The sequence below is a fragment of the Meriones unguiculatus genome, chromosome 1 (genome assembly GCF_030254825.1).
Source record: "Meriones unguiculatus strain TT.TT164.6M chromosome 1, Bangor_MerUng_6.1, whole genome shotgun sequence".
Taxonomy (NCBI): Eukaryota; Metazoa; Chordata; class Mammalia; order Rodentia; family Muridae; genus Meriones; species Meriones unguiculatus.
The window spans coordinates 46,134,617-46,154,988 of record NC_083349.1 but is presented as its reverse complement, the minus strand read 5'-3'; the positions used below and the strand labels follow the sequence as shown (position 1 = coordinate 46,154,988).

The following is a 20,372-nucleotide window of genomic DNA, read 5'->3' as shown; positions in this document are numbered from 1 at the left end:
TAGGACTAGTAAGGCTCTCGCCTTCCCGAGTGTGCACCAGCGCAGGCGCTGTTGCTCCCTCCATCCCGCCCCTCACAGAAGCCCGCATACTGATGACATCATTAGTCCGCGCCACACACTCGGCCCCCGGGCCCGTGGAGGAGCCAAGTCCTGGCTTTGGCGTAGCTGGGCGGGGCGAAGGGGGGCGGGGCCACCTGGCGCTACTACGCATGCGCGCCGGGAATGGCGACGGCGCTTCTTTCTTTTCCTCCCTACACCGCTCTCCCCGGCCGGGGGGGCTGAGTGCCCTCCCCCTTCCCTCTCCGCCCCTCCCCTCAGCCCCCTCCCCCGCCCAGCGGGGCTTCTAACTGACAGTTGTCGCCGGGCCCGGTCCGTGCGCCGCCTCCTCCTGCCCAGGTCCCCCGCAGGTAGACAGGGGCGGGAGGGGGTGTGAGGGAGAGGAGGAGCCGGAGCCGCCGCGGCCCCGGGGCTGCGGCCCACTCGGGAGGGGGGAGAGCCCTCTTCCCCCTCGCCCCCTCCCAGCGCCCCGTCGGCCCGGGAGGGGGTGGGGCGCCGAGGCCCCGCCGGCCGGGCCGGTGAGCGGGCGGGCGGGCGGGGTGCGGAGGGCGAAGCCGGCGCGGGCTGCGCGCCGCCGGGGGGGAGGGGAGAGGAGGGCACCTAGGCTCTCCTCTCCCCCCCTCCCCCGCGCGCCATGTAACCCCGCCCCGCGGGCGCGAGCCTGAGACCCCCGCGCGCGCGGGTCCCGGCCGGCGACCGGAGACGGCGAGGCCCGATGCGGCAGGGCCCGCGCGGCGCCTCGGATCCCTGACGAAGCGGGCCGCGCTCACGCGTTCCCCACCCCGGCGCCCGGAGCGGCTCCTCCGCTCGACCCAGCCTGGGCCTGCCGGGGGGCATGAGCGGGCCGGAGACGCCGGGGGAGATGGAGCGGGCCGCGGAGGAGGAGCGGCCGCTCCCGGCGACCGGAGAAGGGGACGAGGACGAGGAGGAGGCGGCGGCGGCCCGGGCCTCGGGGCTGGTGCGCAGGAGGAGCGCCTCCTCGCTGGACGACGAGGAGGAGGCGGCGGCGGCGGCGGTGGTCGCGGGCGGTGGCTGTGAGCGGCAGGAGCTGAGCTACGAGCTGCAGCAGGGCCACCGCATCCTGGGCGAGTTCCTGCAGGAGAAGCACCGCGGCCTCACCGCCCCTTTCCTGCAGCCCTTGGGGGGCGTTGCCGCCGGGGAAGACGAGGGGGCCGAAGGGCGGCGCGGCGGCGGCGGCGGCGGCGGGGGCCGGGCCGGCCGCGTCCTCCCGCCGCAGCCTGGCCAGGGCATGTGCCTGTTGAAGATGGAGGAGAAGTTCTCCAGCGGCCAGTACCGGGGCATCACCGAGTTCGTGGCTGACTTCAGACTGATGCTGGAAACGTGCTACCGCCTGCACGGCGTCGACCACTGGATCTCCAAACAGGGCCAGAAACTGGAGATGCTGCTGGAGCAGAAGTTGGCGCTTCTCTCTCGGTAAGCGAGCCGGGTCCCCCGCGGGACTGACAGACCGACACAAACAGACCCGCACACGTGGCCGAGGAGGGGCTGGGCCAGGGCCCGGGGGGCGGCGCTGATAGGTGCGGAGTTGATGTCTGGACGGCGGGAGGAGGAGCAGCGCTGGGCGTGGGCGCGCCGGGGGTGGGGTGGGGTGGGGTGGGCACGGCTTGCTGGATGAGCGCACCCCGATGCTGAGGAAGCTCAGTCCTGGGAACCCCAGACTCCGAGAAGAGCTACACAAGTAGGCAGGGGGAGAGGGTTTTCTTGTAGGATGGAAGTTGTACCCGCCACGTGTAGTCATGGTGTTTAAAACAGCACGTGGGGCGAAATACCTTTAGAAAAATAATTTTGGCTCGCGTAAAAAGTTGGCCGGTCAAAAATTTTATCTTATACTGTCAGTTCCGGCCATTTGAAATTTAGTGTTAGTAAATTTTACCGTTTCATCTGAGGAAGTTGGATTTTTGCAGTGACAAGAAATGAATACATCAGCAGAACAGCTTTCATATGTTCAGACTTGCTTGCGGAGGGGGTGTGTGTCTGTGAGCATGATCATGAAGTGGAAGCAAGAAGAAAGTGTGTGTTTCCTGCTATCACTCTCCACCTTTTACTTTGAGGCATGGCTCCTCCTTGAACGTGAGGCTTGCCTTTCCTTAGACTAGAAGCCAGTGAGCCCCAGCCAACCTCCAGTCTTCATCTCCCTTGGCACTGGGGCTTCTTCCGTGGTAATGGCATCATTTTGATTGGGCATCAAGGGCTGTTTACTGTTGAGTCATCTCTCTAGACCCTGGAGTAGGAGTTTGACTATTAGCTGGATGAACTTGGCTGATTGACTTTTTTGGCTTGTTTTCTTGTCTATAAAATGGGATCTATAAAATATCTTCTTTAAAAAGTTGCTGTAAGGACAAAGTGAGTTTTTTTAAAAAAAACAAAATCAATACTGTTGGTTATGTAACTCTGTGTATTTATTAAGCACAGTCAAATATGAACCTGGGTATTGTATAAAATATGTAAAGTCTGTTCTTCATTGCTCTTTGGCTGCTCATAACCATTTTCAAATCTATTATTGACAGTGTCACTCGAGAGTAATATAGTGAGTGCCTAACTCATTAGAAAGCAAACTGAAGTTTGCTTTAAACAAACTGAAGTTTTTGCATTCTTCAATGAAGTAGAAGTATTTGGTAATAGGTTAAATGTTTACAAATTAGCTTTGTAAGTTATTTTAATATTTTTTTTTACTGCATTTGTTACTCATCTTTACAGTGCATTGTTGTGGATATGGTACATACTATAAAGCAGTCCATCCATTAACATGTCATCAATTTAAAAAGCTTTTTAAAAAATTTATTTTTAACTTAAGGTGTGTTTGTGGGAGAATATGCTTGTGAGTGCATTTGCCCGAGGAGGCCAGAGTTTGTCATGTCCCCTCCAACTGAAGTTACAGGTGGTTGGAGGCCACCTGAAGTGAGTGCTAGGAATCCAGCTCTGCTTCCCTGGGAGACAGCAGTAAGTGCTCCTAACCGCCGCCGCTGGAGCCATCTCTCCATTCCCACATGCCATTATTTTGTAAATCACTAAGTATATTCCAAACTGATGTTGCAGGATTTTAAACCTAGAAGAAACCGTAGAGTTCTTGTAATCCATCTAGTTTTACAGATGGAGAAACAGGCATGTAGAATGAGACAGAATAGCTAATGGAAGTTTTTGAAAGTAGCATATCGATAGAGCTAAACTAGATATTTTCAAAATTACTGTGTACATAACAAATCTTTGTCCCACAAAAGAACAGGTTATTCTTTTCTCTTTTGCATAAAACTTATACTAATATAATTATTCCCAGTGGCTTATGCCCAGAAATATTCTCATGTGAGCTAATAGTGTCTACACTTAGAATTTAAACTTACAATGTTGTAAATTTAAATGAATATATATATCTTATTAATATAAGGCCAAAAGAAATAATTCTTGCATTTTAGTAGCAAAGGTAATATGATGGTCTCAAATAGTCCCTCGTGTTTTTGTACTAGTATTTGATGTATGCAAACATTTTTAAGTGTTAGATTGTATTTGCGAATACTAACAAAGTTCTTTTTTATATTAGCTTAAAATCTGAGTCATAACTGAGTGTTTTGAGTGGGCAGACCTTGGTGAAACATACAGCTGCTTGGAATACAAGTTCGATACATAGATGTTCTAGAACAGTATTCTACAGACTTTTTGTGTGATTATGATTTTCAGAAAATAGATTACTTCATGAATATCATAAAGTGGTATGTGGTGTATTGGTAATTAAGCCAGTACTACATATTCTTTAAGTTTTGTCTCCTGATGTATATTTCTTAGACACTAAGTTAAGTATTATTTTCAAATAGCAAAGATTACTTTAAAATTGCTGCATATTTGGATCTGTCGAGAATATTCAGTGAGTAAATGCATTTGCTGTCAAGCCTGGGAACTTGAATTTGATCCCGGGGATTTAATGTGGTAGAAAGAGAGAAAACTAACTCCAGAAATTTGTCCTCTGACCTCTACTTGTGGGCTGCATAACCCTCTCCATAAATAAATGTAAAACAATTTTTTTTTAGCTGCTACATATACTGTTAGGCTTTTCATTGAGCAGTTGACGGGTATTAGGTAAAGAAGATGTCATGTCATTAGAGAACAGCCTAGTGGTACTTGTACTGTGAGCATGCTGTAACATCTCACAAATCTTTGTCCCACAAAAGAACAGGTTATTCTTTTCTCATACAGTGAAAATGTTAATTTAGATTAGTTGATGGCAAAAATATTTCTATATTTAGTGGAGTTGTTCTTGAAATGAAAACATCAAAGCCAGGTGTGGTGGCTTACGCCTTTAATACCAACACTCAGAGAGGTAGACACACATAGATCTCTCTCAGTTCCAAGCCAACCGGGGCTAACGCAAGATATCCTGTCTCAGAAAAACCCAGTGGGAAAAAATAAATAAAAAGAGAAAAAAAGAAAGAAATGAAGACATTAGTTCCTTGCCCCAAGTAGTACAAAAACATTTAAAATAATATGATTTTGTAATGGATATCTAGAAAACATATTAGAGGACATTGGCTTAAAGCTAAGGGACAGGCAAGAGCAGGGATGGCAGGTGAGAGAAGAAAAGGAAAGGGGGAAAAAGTAGTTTAAGCAGCTAGAGAGTTTATACTTGTTCTGATTCTTAAAGGAGTTGAATAATGATTTTGGATTTTTTTTTTCCAGAGGGTTAGTTAGATTAGGGACATTCCAGACTGCTAAACTACAATGAATGCAAAGTATGAAACAGTTTCTAGAAAGTGCAAATTAGTCTGCATTCTTTAGTAGGGGTCTGTTACCACAGAAAAGTATGTAGTATGATCCACTGAAGAAAGAAAGAAAATATTGGAACCTGAGTATATCCCATTGTTTTGACTTGTGTCTTTGTGTATTTATAGTAGCAGTAAACATAGAAATCTATAAACAAAATTTGTATATGTTATTAATTTTTTTTTCAGAACCAGGATTAAAGCTCAGGTCTTGTTCTTTCCGTTTCTAAGACCTGGTTAATTGTTTGCATGCATTTTAGATGGAGCTACAGATGTGTTTTTTTGTTGTTGTTTTTTTTAAAGTGACACCATGTTTTTGAAACTCTTGACATACCTTTTTAAGTAATTAATTTTAAAACTATGCTTTATACCACTTGACTTGTTAGGGTTTCTATTGCTATGATAAAACATGACCAAAATCAGGTTGGGGAAGAATGGTTTTATTTCATCTTACAGTTCCATAGTATACTCTTCACTGAGGGAAGTCAGGGTGAAGGACCTCAAAACAGGGCAGGAATCTCGAGGCAGGAACTGAAGTCAGAGTAGTGCTGCTTACTGGCTTGCTCCCCCTGGCTTGCACAGCCTGCCTTTTTAATCACCCAGGACCATCTGCTCCATCTGTGTGGTGGACCCTCCCACATCAGTTGTCAATTAGGGAAGAGGCCAGTTTAGGGGAAGAATTTTCTAAATTCAGATTCTTCTTTTGAAAATGATACTATCTTGTGTCAAGTTAACAACTAACCAGCATTCTTTCCATTCTCATATACTCTTTTCTCTATTAGACAATATGTCTAATCTCAAGGAGGTTAAGTTTTAGAAGTAATATCATTTCTCATTTGTGGTAACTGAGAAACATCTCCATTAGTAATAGGGAGTAAGTTGGTGAGGTAGGGCACACCATCAGTCCACACCATCAGTCCCAGCATTCAAGAGTTAGAGAACAGTCTGGTGTGTGCATGTGTGTGTGTGTGTTATTGCCAGATTTGCTTGGACCTGCCAGTGTCTAAATAATAACACAGAAACTTATTAATTTTTATTATAGCTTAGGCTATCTCCCAGCTAGCTCGTATTAATCTGACTATTCTAGTCCATGTCTGCCATGTGTCGCATTACCTCTCTAGGTTCATCCTACCTCCTCCTGTCCTGCTGACAAATTTCCTCTCAGTTCTTCTCTCACAGTCCTTATCTCTGCCTGGAAGTCCACCTTCCCTTCTTGCTTCAGCTATTGGCCAGGAGCGCTTTATTAAATCAGTCAAAAGGTGAGGGAGGCATATGTTTACAAAATACTGAGGCAGGTCAGATGAGCTGTAAGAACAATACCAGAAGTACACAGCTCTCTGCTGGTATAGAAATCAACATTTAAATAATACAAAAAAAAAAAAAAAACCCTTTACACAGTGTACAAAAATGTTACTCCAGCTCTGCGTGTGTGTGTGTGTGTGTGTGTGTGTGTGCGTGCGTGCGTGTGTGTGCGTGTGTGTGCGTGTGTGTGCGTGTGTGTGCGTGTGTGTGTGCGTGTGTGTGCGTGTGTGTGCGTGTCTGTGCGTGTGTGTGCGCGTGTGTGCGCGTGTGTGCGCGCGAATGCGCGCGAATGCGCGTCAGCTGGAGCTATTTAGTGAGAGCCTGTCTTAAAAAAGTAGAAATAGGAATAAAGTTACGTAATGGAAAGGATTGGAAGAATAGATGTGTAAAGGAGTTAGGAAAACGGACTGAGAGCTGGTTTAGCAGTTGAGAGCACTTGCTGCTTGCTTTCAGAGGACCTGAGTTCACAACCTAGTCCCTATGTCAGACGACTCAGCCACTTGTTGCTCCAGCTCCAGGTGATCCAGTGGGCTCTTTTAGCCTACACACACACACACACACACACACACGAACACAAATAAAAATAAATCTTAAGGATTTAGAAAAATGACAAATATTAAGATTCTTTCAAAGTTGGTCAATGGAGTTTTGAAAGTTTTAAAAATATTTTCATGGGGCTGAGAGATGGCACAGTGGTTAAGAGTACTAACTACTCTTCCAGAGGACTTGGGTTCAATTTCCAGCACCTACATGGCAACTTACATCTGTCTATAACTCAGTTTCATGGGCTCAGACATTGTCACACTGACAAAACACCAATGTACGTATAATAAAAATCAGTAGAGCATTAAAAAAAGAAAGAAAAGAAAGAATATTTACATGTAACCCATGACAGCTTTTTCTAGTTTTAAAAGGCTGATGTTACAAAATATCCAACATCTGTGATGCTAATGGAAGTGAATTAAGGTTTTTGCATTTGAACATTTTAGATATTTTGACGAATATAATCTTAAATATCTTATTAAATTATTCTTTCTCAGTTAAGTTGATACTAAAATTATATAGGTATGGTCTAAAGTAACTCTTAAAACACCGGTTCTTGACTTTCCTAAATATGCGACCCTTTAAAATAGAGATATGTAAGTGCAAGTAGTAACTGAATCAAAATGAATTCTGTAGACTGATTTTAATCCTCTCCTAAGTTAAATTCAAGGTTTTCTTCTCGTATACTCAAATAAGCAAAACTCAAATTGGTTAAGAGGCTTTGTTCTCAGTAGTCTAACCTCTCCCACCAAATTCTGTTATTCTTTTTTATGAAAAAGGTGAAAGATTTATAGCCGCTCAAGAGAAACCAAAGTATAGAATTCTTTTTTTATATTAATATTTAAACATTGGAGACTTTTAGCTTTTAGTAATAAAATCTGGACTCGCCTCTTGTTCAGAACTATAGAATATTAAGAGTTTGATATTGCATGTAATTTTAGTTATAATTGCCATTTGTTTTAGAAGACTTTTATTTAGAAAAGACCCTAGAAATGTTTAAATGTGGGATGAAAATAGAAGAACACAGTAAGACATTTATTGATCACTTCTTTTGTGATCACTTGTAGGTCTTGGGAGCACTTCCTATTTCCAATAGATTTAAAAGCAGGTAGGAAGAAACAGATACACAGGTGTGCTGAAAAGTAAAACATTCTGTGATTCTCAAAATAGCTCCATTGACAGAACACTACTTAGGTGGCATGATGCTGTTTTCACAGCATCCTGTTTTGGTGTACTTATATCTCACTTGCTTTGTTTTTTCTAAACGGGTTCAAAAGGCTTTGAACAGTATGGAAGGAAGCTCCTCATCTACGAGTTTACCTAAAACTTAACTGTTTTTCTACTTCAAATTGAGAAAAGTAATTATTTGGTGGGGTTGATTGGAAATTTTGGCTTAGCTTGTAAGTCAAGTACTCTAAGTGTTCCATGGGAGCATATTTTAGGGAAACTGATGAGCTGTGTTCTAGAGTATTTAGCAGGTATGTAGAGAGGTGGTGTAACTAGTGGTGTGGGGACAAGGGTGACGTTTAAAATATCTTACTATTTCATATTTAAGACATTGTAGTTTTGAGCTAAATAAATTTGATCTCATTGAATTAATATTTAAGCAGTTCTATACTAGATAGTGCATAAAATCCTCTACATATGTTGGTAAACATTTTGTTCCTTCAAGGTTGATTGGTGAAGACAAACACAAAGATCTGGAGATAGTAAATTACAGTATTGGACAAGGGTACCAAGGCAGAACTTTATATGAGCATTGATGGTCTTCAACAGGTTTTTGTCAGAAAAAAAGATTATGGAAGATTGTGGTTAAAATGTGTATATGATATATTAAAAATTGGACAGCTTAATAGAAGGCAGCTAGTAAGGCTAGAAAGAGTATATTATGGCACCAATAAAAGTTATTTTCAGTACTTTATCTAAAGTTTCTGTCCACTGGAAAATATTTGAGAATGTTATAGATTTCTTACTATAAAAATGCCTCAGTAGAGTAATGTGTTTTTACTTTTATGCCTGTCAGTGTGGTTGTTAGTTCCAGTACTATGGCCAAATACCTTAGAAAAACAACTTCAAGAAGTTTATTTCAGTTGATGCTTCTATTTTAGCTTTTGTATAGCAGATCATTTTTAGGCTATTTTCTTAAAATTAGAATTACTCAAAACAAATGATTGAATTATTTGATTTGTGGGTGTTTAACTTCTTGAATTCTTCATATGTTCTGGATTTTAGCCCTCTGTCAGATACAGGGTTGGTGTAGATCCTTTCCCAGTCTGCAGGCTGTCATTTTGTTTTGATGTCCTTTGCTTTACAGAAGCTTTCCAGTTTCATGAGGTCCCATTTATTGATTGTTGATCTTGGAGCCTGTGCTGTTGGTGTTCTGTTCAGGAAGTTGTCTCCTGTGCCAATGAGGTCAAGGCTCTTCCCCACTATTTCTTCTAACAGGTTTAGTGTGTCTGGTTTTATGTTGAGGTCTTTGATCCACTTGGACTTTAGCTTTGTTCAGGGAGATAAACATGGATCTATTTGCATTTTTCTATATGTAGACATCCAGTTAGACCAGCGCCATTTGTTGAAGATGCTATCTTTTTTCCATTGTATGGTTTTGGCTTCTTTGTCAAAAATCAAGTTTCTGTAGGTGGATTTATTTCTGGGTCTTCGATTTGATTCCATTGATCCACCATTCTGTTTTTATGCCAGTAACATGCCTTTTTATTTCTGTTGCTCTATAGTACAGCTTGAGATCAGGGATGGAGATACCTCCAGATGATCTATTGTACAGAATTGTTTTAGCTATTTTGGGTTTTTTGTTTTTTTCCATATGAAATTGAGAATTGTTCTTTCAAGTTCTGTAAAGAATTGTGTTGGCATTTTGATGAAAATTGCCATTGAATCTGTAGATTGCTTTTAGCAGGATGGCCATTTTCACTATGTTAATCCTACTGATCCATGAGCACAGGATATCTTTCCATTTTCTGATATCTTCTTCAGTTTCTTTCTTTAGAGACTTGAAGTTTTTTGTTTTTGTTTTTGTTTTTTCAGACAGGTCTTTCACTTGCTTGGTTAGAGTCACACCAAGGTTATTTGTGGCTATTGGCAAAAGGTATTCTTTCTCAGCCCTTTTGGAATACTGCTAGCAATTTAAAACAAGGAAATCATGAAATTTGGAGGCAAATGGAGGGAACTAGAAAAGATCATCCTAAATGAGGCAACCCAGAAGCAAAAAGACACATATGGTATATATTCACTTAAAATTGGATATTAGACATAAAATATAGGATAAATATGCCAAAATCTTACACCTAAAGAAGCTAAGCAAGAAGGAGGACCCTAGGGAAGATACTCAATCCTCATTCAAAAGGCAAATGGGGTAGACATCGGAAGAGGGAGAAAACAGGGAACAAGAGAGGAGCCTGCCACAGAGGACCTCTGAAAGATTCTACCCGGCAGGGTAGTGAAGCAGATGCTGAGACTCATAGCCAGACTTTGGGCAGAGTTCAGGGAATCTTATGAAAGAAGGGGGAGATAGAACTGGAGGGGACAGGAGCTCCACAAGGAGACTGATAGAACCAAAAGATCTGGGCCTGCGGGTCTTTTCTGAGACTGATACTCCAACCAAGGACCATGCATGGAGATAACCTAGAACTCCTGCACAGATGTAGCTCATGGCCGCTCAGTCTCCAAGTGGGTGCCCTAATAAGAGGAGCAGGAGCAGGGGCTGTCTCTGACATGGACCCAGTGGCCAGCTGCTCTTTGGTCACCTCCCCTTGGGGAGTGCAGCCTTACCAGACCACAGAAGAAGACAATGCATCCAGTCCTGATGAGACTTGATAGGCTAGGATCAGATAGAAGGGCAGGAGGACCTCCCCTATCAGTGGAATAGGAGAGGACCATAGGGGGAAAAGAGGGAGAGCAGGTAGGACTGGGAAGAGACTAGGGAGGGGGCTACAGCTGGGATACAAAGTGAATAAATTGTAATAAATAAAAAAATAAAATAAAACCCAAATAATAATTTTTTTATTGTCCACAGCCATGTGTAATTTTACAGATCTTTAACATTCTTATTAAATTACCTGAGGTTTATTTGTTTTGTTTTAGCTTGGAAAGACTAATAAATCTCAGTGGTAGGTAATATTATCTACCCAAACTTTTTGCTGTGTCATCTTCCATACTTGTAAATGTTCTAGAATTATTCATGCTTAGATCTCAGGATATTGAGTATATATACTATGAAACAAAGGAAATCAACAAAATAATGGTTGTGGTTATTGCCAACCAAAAAGTTGCTAGATTAATCCCCCACCTCTTTCTTTACCTTTCTACAGAGTTCACTGTCCCTAAGCTGACCTTGAATTCACTGTGTAGTACTGGGGATCAAACCCCAGGGCTTTGTGCATGCTAGCCACATCCTTAGCCCCATTTAAAAATGTTCTGTGTGTATTCCTAAAGTTTATATAGTAAGCATATTAAATTTTTATATTGAAAGATTTTTATTAAAAGTTAATAATAACAAAATTTGAATAAATTATATAGGTAAAAAGTTGTGTTTGATAGGAATCATTAGGACTCTGATATAGTACACTTAAGAGTATTTGTAACTTTACATTAGAACTGTGGGTGTTTAATTTGTCCTCTTACTTTTTCTGCAGTGGCCATGTATTACAGCTGTTATTTTTAAAAATTTTACCCAAAATATAAACCCCACGAGTTTTCTAGGTGCAGTTCTAAGGTTTTAGAATACTTAGTACTAAGGATTGAATTCACATTTTACTGTGTAAAGCTTTTGAGTACAAACTTCTGAAAGTATTTTCAGATAGAAATAACACTTCTGATGCTGTTTATGTCTTTTCAAATGTTAGTGTCTTAGAATTCACATTTGTCCATTGTGATATTGAAATCTACTGAAAGATTAAAAATAGTGAATATAGATAATAAAACTGTTTCATCTTATACATGTTGTTCATTGTGAGGTTTGTCTTTTGTATTAAGTGAAAAGCAGTGCTAAGAGATAAAATGCAGAAAGTGTTTGAATTGGTGATTTAGTACATGAAGTGTGTGTGTGATCTTCTCCCAAAGGATAGCCCTCTTCTTCAGATACATCCAATTTGTTAAAGATAAAATTTCTTTGCAATGGTAGCATACTAATTTGTAGGAAGTACTGCTTTAGTTTACAAAAGACTTGCAAAAAAAAAAAAAGACTTGCAGGTTAGCATGTTAGCAATTAAAAAACAAAATTCTAATCCAAGCCAGTCTCACAAACACAAGTCACCATATGATTTTTTTTCTTGTATGTATAATGGTGGGGACGTATCATGAAAGTAATAATTGGACTATTGGGCATATGAAAGGGTGGGAATAAAGGAGAGTAAGAGGTGATGGAGGGTGAATATGATCAAGTGTGTTACATTCGTGTTTGGAAATGTCACAGTGAAACACCCTTGTATATTTTAATATGTTAACAAAAATAATTTTTTAAGAGGAAATAATTGGCTGAAGAGATAAAGAGGTCAATAAATACCCTGCAGGGGAGCACAAGGATCTAAACCTGAGTTTACTTTCGTGGAAGCTGGATATGGTGGCAGTGGGGAGAGGTGGGAAGGTCCAGAGACAGGCGGGTCCCCAGGGTCTGCTGGCCAGCCGGTGTGGAGGGTGATTAGCTTGGGTTCAGGGAGAGCGTATTGGAGAGATGGCTTGGTGGTTAGGAGCACTTGTTGCTGTTGCAGAGGACCCGGGTTTGATGCCACCCACACAGCAGTTCCACAACCATCCGTGACTCTAGTTCCAGAAGCTAAGTGTCATGTTATGACCTTCATAGGCACGAGGTTTGCACATATTGTGCACATATATATACATGCAAGTAAAACACTGTATACATATACAAATGTAAGTGAACCTTTTCAGAATAGTAAGATAGAGAGCGATGGGGAAAGACACCTGCCTGAATCACTGGCCTGCATATCAAGAAACCTTTTCCACAGAATGTGCACTCGGGCAGAATCGTATTTTCCCAGGAGGTAGTTCATACTTTAGTTTTCATTTTTATTTTTATTATTGTATTTATTTATTTGTATGATTATGTGTTATTTGTGCACACATACACAACAGCATGCTTGTATAGGTTAGAGAACAATTTGAGGAAGTCAGATTTCTTTTTTCATCATGTATGTCCTAGGGATCAAACTCAGTTCATCAGACTTACCTGCCAAGCAATCTTACTGGCTCATATTTTTGTTTTTAAAATTGCTTTTTCAGGTAGGCCTGATTGCTCATGCTTAATAATTCCAGTGTCTGGAAGGTCAAGAAAATAAGCTATTCAAAGCCTGCTAGGCTCTATGAGCCTTGAAGAAAAGCTGAAACAAAATACTATACCCGACTCGGAGGAGCATACTTTTGATGCTAGTGCTTGACCAAAGAGGCAGGTGAGATCCAGAGAACTAGAAAACAGCTACTGAGTAAGCAATTCCTAAAGAGACAGATCAGAGTATTTTCTCAGGTTTGTCCTAAAAAGGAAGAGTCCACTTCGTTTCACACAGAAAGCAACAGGCTTTGAAGATTTGTACTTAAAATATACTACAAATACATTCATTCTTGACTCCCCTTATTTTCTTCTTTGATGCTACCTTATCTAAGACTTCCTAACCATTATTTCTTAAATAATTTCCCTTTTCTGGGTCATTATCACCTTTAATGTGCTTTGTTCTTAATAGGTTTTTGTTTCACAACCTACTACATAATGTCATTCAGTTTATATTATATATAATATATTTCTCCTCGAAGAATATAAACTCTGACTGAGCACAGAGACTTTGTGCTTGGTTTGCTGCTGTGTAACTGTGTGAATATTCATTTGCAGTTAGAAAGTAAGTAGTTCCTTAAGAACAGAGGAATTCAGTAATTACTTGGGTTGGAAAGAAGCTCCATACTCTGTTCCTCAAAGAATGGATACAGTTTTTAGAAACCTGATAAAATTCACGTTTGAAGTTAGGTCAGCTGGGGGCAGTTTAATGACCCTCAGACCCTGCTGAAGAGGGTAGTGGGGAGTGATACTGAATTTGCCTACGTTGTAGAAGGTGCTGGTAGGTTCAGCTGTCCATACTACAGAAGGAGAGGGTGGGAGGGAAGACAGATGAGCATGTATACAATAAATGGTAGTATGAGCCGGGGGTGTTGGTCATTACTGTGGTACCAGCAGTATAGCAGGAAGATCTCAAGGATCTCACACCAGCATGAGCTTGTGAGTAGCTAACCCTCCCCCCCAAAAAAAGAAAAAGCAATATATGGTTAATGTTAGGTAGAGTCTAGACTGAATAAAACGAGAAAGTGAGCTGAATAGCAGCATTAGTTTGACTGGTTGAAAGTGATGCATGCCTGTAATTCAGGTGGGTTACAGAGGTAGGTGGATCACTGTGAGGCCAACCTGGTCTACAAAGTGAGTCCAGGACAGCCGAGACTACACAGAGAAACTCTGATTCGTAAACAAAACAAACCAAAACAAAAAAGATTAGTTTGCTCAGACTAATTAGTGACAGGAGCTGGATATGAATGCAGGTGGTTTGGCTTAAGAGCCAGTATGTAAACACTGCTGTGTTGCCAAAAGATGTGTAGGGATTGAGAAAAAGCAGTCTTTTTAAGAGAAAAACTGGGGAGGAAATTATTATAAGGAATTTCAAGGAATAGGGGCTAATTAGAGATCTAGGGTTGTAGGATTGATAGTATTTGTAATATTGTTTAAAAAAAAGTAATAGTAACGTAGGCCAGGCATGGTGGCACATGCTTTTAATCCTAGCCCCCGGGAGGACAAGGGAGGTGGATCTCTGAGTTTGAGGGCAGCCTGGTCTACATAGTGAGTTCCAGGAGAGCTAGAGCTACACAGTGAGACCCTGTGTCAAGAAACCATATCAACAGTAAAACACATGAAGTAACTATTATGGAAATCTAAAGAAAGGTAATGCATCTAATGTATGTTAGCTGATTAGCAATCCACTGATTAATGTTTGCAGTGCTGTTGATTAAATTAAGAATTGGTGTGTATATCTGGTAGCTAAATGGTATAAGAAGGAAGTAAATTTTTTCCAAGAAGTCGCCTAAATTAAGAAGTTGGTTTAGGGAGTAAAGTGCTTGCTGTATAAACTAAGAACCTCGGCATCCACGTAAAAACTGGGTATGGCAGTGCATTTCTGTAATCCCAGTACTGGGAAGCAGGGATGGGACGATGTGGAGAGCTCAACAGACCAACCAGTCTAGCTAGTCAGTGAGTGAACTCCGGGTTCACTGAGAGATCTTGTCTTAGAAAATAAAGGCAATTGAGAACTCTACCAGGTGTCAACTTCTGCCCTCCACATAACCTACACACAGATATGGCCCTTGCAGGCATACGTATGTTGCATACATATGCATGCTTTAGATGGGTGGGTGGGTGTGGATGGATGGATGGACGGACGGACAGATGGATGGATAGATAGATAGATAGAATCTTCTTTCACCTGCAATACAGCTCTCTTACAGTTTTGAGACCACAGTTGTTTCCTTTATCTAGTTGGTATCTAATAACCATTTCAGGCATGTTCAAACCTGTGTTTGTGGCTTGTTTTGTTATGGTAGTGGTAATAGTTTTACCATTGCTAATACTATCTAGCACTGGCCAAAAAAACTTGTGTTTTTCAGGTTTCTTCCACTTCATATATTTCCCTTACTAAAAATGTCAATTCTGAGCTTGTGTATTTCTAATGTTGATGCTTAAGTTCAAGCCATTACAATTTCTTACTTGTAGTTTCCTAATTTCTGCTTTTTCCTTTGAGTTCATTTTCTGTCCATCAGCCATTTATAAATATATGTTAAGAGAAGTCAGGAAGTAATCTTACGGATAAGTGCTTCACTGGCATTTTGGGTATATTAAAGAATTTAGCTCTGTTCTTCCTACGTATCGGCCAAACCACCTAGGCACCAACCCATTTCTCCTTTCTGTTTATTTATTTGGTGTTTGGGTGTGTGTGTGTTCTGTGGTTCTAGAATGGAGTTCAGAGGACAAGCTGGGAGAGTAGGTTCTGTCTTTCCACCACATGGGTTCTGGGGATCAAACTTGGGTCATTATGTTTGACAGCGAGCCATTTCTCCACCCTCTAAACCATTTCTCACCTCATCATCTTTACTCTTGATCTTTTATTTTGAACACATATTCCTAAATGGTTTTGTTATTTTGGTTTAGTTTTGCATGGTTGGCTCAGCCTTGTCATTTCCTCAGAGAAAAAGTATATATAACTTAGAACTTATGTATATATTTGCTTACTTTGATTTTGTATATCTTTAGTAGGGCAGTTGTACCAGTACCTAGCCACACTACCTATAAGCATTTAACTAATGCTGAATAAAGGCATTAAAAAAAAAAAAAGAATGGATCTATCAAGAAGTTGTTGGTCAAGAAATGAAGTTGATTCCAGCTTCTGGCTATTACAAATAAGGCTGCTACAAACATGGTTGAGCAAATGTCCTTATTGTGTACTTGAGAATCTTTTGGCTATGTGCCTAGGATTGGTATAGCTGGATCTTGAGGAAGCACTATTCCTAGTTGTCTGAGAAAGCACCAGATTGCTTTCCAGAGTGGTTGTACAAGTTTACATTCCCACCAGCAGTGGAGGAGGGTTCCCCTTTCTCCACAACCTCTCAAATCTGTACACCTAAAGAAACTAATCAAGAGGGAGGACTCTTGCTAAAATGCTCAATTCCTGTCCAGAAAGGCAAAGAGGCTGGACATCAGAAGAAGGAGAAAAGAGGGAACAAGTCAGGAGCCTGACACAGAGGACCTCTGAAAAGCTCTGCCCTGCAGACTATCAATGTAGATGCTGAGACTTATGGGCAACCTTTGGGCAGAGTGCAGGGAATCTTAGGAAAGAAGTGGGAAACAGTAAGATCTGGAGAGGACAGGAACTCTACAAGGAGAGCAACAGAACCATAAAATCTGAGCACAGGGGTCTTTCCTGAAACTGCTATTCCAACCAAGGACTATGCATGGAGATAACCTAAGACCCCTGCACAGATGTAGCCCATGGCAGTTCAGTATCCACGTGGGTTCCATTGTAATAGGAACAGGGACTGTCTCTGACGTGAACTGATTGGTCTGCTCTTTAATTCCCTCCCCCTGAGGGGGAAGCAGCATTACCAGGCCACAGAAGGAAGACAAGGCAGCCACTCCTGATGAGACCTAATTGACTAGGATCAGAAAGAAGGACTTGGGGATCAGTGGACTTGAGGAGGGGTATGCATACAGAGGGTGGAGGAAGGGAGGGGTTGGGATGGGAGGAGGGAGGGAACCACAGGGGGGATACAAAGTTAGTAAAGTGTAATTAATGAAGAAAATAAAATAAAAGAAATGAAGTTGAATTTCAGCTTTTTTGTTATTCTTATGTGCAGCCAGCCAACTGTTGCAAAATCACTTTTCTCCATTGTTTTGAAATACTATCCTTATGATAACATCCCTGGTATATTTTGAACTCTCCACTCTGTTGCTGATCTTTATACATTTGTTGATGTATTTCTTTGTTTTTATGACTTTAAATTTTCTTTTTTTTTTAATCGTGTATGTGAATGTGTGTGTGAGAGAAAGAAAGAAGGAAAGAACAAATGAATGGATGAATGTGCACGCATGTGCACCCTGCTCACATGTATATGGAGGCCAGGTATCATCCCCAGAAACATTGTCTACCTCTTTTGAGGCAGGCCTAGACTAGCAGCCAACAAGCCCGAGGGATCTTCCTGTCTCCATAACGCTGGGATTACAGATACAGATTTCTCACCTGGGCTTTCATGGCCAAACATAGGCCCTCATGTTTGCAAAGCAAGTGCTTTTTACTAAATGAGCCCACCTCTTCAGCCCCTAAAATTCTCTGATACCTGGTAAATGGGTCCTCTGCTAAGACAAGTTTTTTTTTTTTTCTTCCTGAAGTTACTTTTCTCAGATTTTTTATAGGAAGTTTGCCTTGATAGATAACTTGATAGATTCAACGTTTGTAAAAACCCATGTTTTGGTTCATTGGCACAAGAAATACCACCCCCATCTCTAAAACCGCCACTGTCTATATTAGTAAATAATGAGTCAGTCATGTGAGAAAACTTCAAATTACTGGTTTGTAGAGAAGAGGAATGGTATTGTACCTGCTTGTGAAATGGAAGGTGGGGGGCAGTTGGAGTACTAGGTGTTTTTCTCTAGATACCACTATATTCAATTGCCAAGTCTTCCTAATTTCAATTTTGTTTGTAGATTTTGCTAGGTTCTTACATCTTTGTTAGGACTTGTTACTTCAGGTTGGCAAAGGCAAAACGTGATGAGTTTTCCTGACAGTTTCCTGAGTTTATAATTTCAAAGCCTTATAGATACAGATGTAGATTAGATGTAGATATAGCTTGATAGATAAAGAGAAGAGCCAGGGCCAGGAAGCTAAGGTATCTACCTGCCTCCTTTGTAACTCATTACTATCCAAGTGTCTTTTAGATAACACAAACATATTTGGACAATGAGTTCGTAACTCACTTAGTAATAAGCTTATTTGTGTTCTGCCTGCACTGAGACCTCTTGAGTTATTCTGTGTGGTAAACGATATCTCTAAGCAGAAGTAAACAAGCCAAGATATAGATTCATTCTAAGCAAAATGTGTAGTTTTAAAAACTTGCAGCAGTTTGTCTTTATTTCTGGGCAGTATGTTTATTTATCTACTGCTGTTTCAGAAAATGTCCAAGGCATAGAAATGTTTAACTTGTAAGGGCCTTTGCTCTTAGTTTCTAGTGAAGTTTTCTTGACTTTTAACTAATGACGCATGCCTTCTTTCTCTGTTCTTGGCTTTTATTTTGTTCTTTCTCAGTCTGTTTAGAAAATTAAAGAGTTTAAGACACTTAGTAATTAAACTTTTGGTCTCTGCTTTTGCATTTTTAAGTTACTCCTTTACTCATGTTTTTAGTTTTATTTTATTTGTTTGTTTATTGCTGGGTTTTCCTGGTATCTGTAGATAATTCCTGCAATTACACCTTTAGAGCTTCTATTTCTGTATTTATTCCTCTAGATACATTACTTATTTCCCATAGCTGTACTTACCAAAAGATTCCCAGGTCAGTATTTTAAGCCTCCCCCCATCCTTTAAAAAAGTCTATTTCTGTCCATATAACAACAACTACATCTCCTCCTCCTCCTCCTCTCACTCCTCCTCTTCCTCTACCTTCTTCTTCCCCCCTCCCTTTTTTTTTTTTTTTTTCTTTTGTTGTTTTTTAGAGACAGGGTTTCTCTGTATCCCTGGCTGTCCTGGAGCTCACTCTATGGACCAGGCTGGCCTCGAACTCAGAGATCCACCTGTCTCTGCCTCCTGAGGTTTGAAATTAAAGGTGTGCCTCACGACTGCCTGGCAGAACTTTTCTAGTTAGTTATACAACTGCTACCTCAAAACGTTAACTATTTTTAACCTAAACCTCTTTGTTTTTCTTTCTGACTTTCAATTTTTATGTAGATTTTTGTTGTTGTTGTTGTTGTAGCCATTGTTTCAACCTGAATACATCAGTCATCTTTGATATTTATACCTTCAATTCCATCTATACAAGCTATCATTATGTTCATTGCAGAATCTTTATTGTTTAGTAGATATCTGAATGAATTTGATTATATGAATGGATATTCCCTCTACTTTTTTTTTATCTCAAAAAGTCTTAATTGTGGTCTTGGGGGAAAAAAAACTGACTAGATGATAGAGAGCTTGAGTAAAATAAAAACTGAAAAATAATGACCATTGGGGAGAATGGTTCAGGGGAGTATGTGCAGGCAGTCGCCATGGTACAGTAGAATGAGGTGTGAATGAAAGGACTAGTTGGTTAGGTTTGAATATTTCAAGGGGAGGGGCATTTTTTTTAACATGACCAGTAAAATATTTAATTTGCAATTGGTTATTTATAAATTATGCCAGCTGATTAACAACTTCAGCAAAGTGGCTGGATACAAAATTAACTCAAAAAAATCAGTAGCCTTCCTGTATACAAAGGACAAAAGGGCCGAGAAAGAAATTAGGGAAAAAACACCCTTCACAATAGCCACAAAGGACATGAAGTACCTTGGTGTGAACCTAACCAAGCAAGTCAAAGAATTGTATGAAAAAAATTTCCAGTCTCTGAAGAAAGAATTAGAAGAAGATATCAGAAGATGGAAAGATCTCCCATGCTCATGGCTTGGCAGAATTAATATAGTAAAAATGGCCATCTTACCAAAAGCAATCTACAGATTCAGTGCAATTCCCATCAAATTACCAACACAATTCTTTACAGACCTTGAAAGAACAATTCTCACCTTCATATGGAACAACAAGAAACCCAGAATTGCTAAAACAGTTCTCTACAGTAAAAGATCTTCAGGAGGTATCTCCATCCCTGATCTTAAGCTGTACTATAGAGCAACAATACTAAATACTTCATGGTACTGGCATAGAAACAGACTGGTGGATCAATGGAATCGAATCGAAGACCCAGAAATAAATCCACACACTTATGGACACCTGATTTTTGACAAAGATGCCAAATCCATTCAATAGAAAAAAGACAGCATCTTCAACAAATGGTGCTGGTCTAACTGGAAGTCTACATGTAGAAAAATGCAAATAGATCCATACTTATCACCCTGCACAAAACTAAAGTCCAACTGGATCAAAGACCTCAACATAAAACCAGACACACTAA

At 40.9% G+C, this 20,372-nt stretch overlaps 1 protein-coding gene across 3 annotated transcripts in view; it reads left to right on the top strand.

The window, feature by feature from the left end:
• Brd10 (bromodomain containing 10) overlaps positions 1 to 20,372 on the top strand; it is an 85,857-nt gene continuing 65,485 nt past the window's right edge. For 2 of the 3 annotated variants that reach the window (XM_060388271.1, XM_060388270.1), the window contains exon 1: positions 641 to 1,491. In XM_060388271.1, coding sequence (XP_060244254.1) covers positions 893 to 1,491 — 599 coding nt within the window. In that variant the 5' untranslated portion in view covers positions 641 to 892. Of the gene's footprint in view, positions 1,492 to 20,372 lie in introns of all 3 variants that reach the window. The other variant, XM_060388264.1, reaches the window with a different exon arrangement.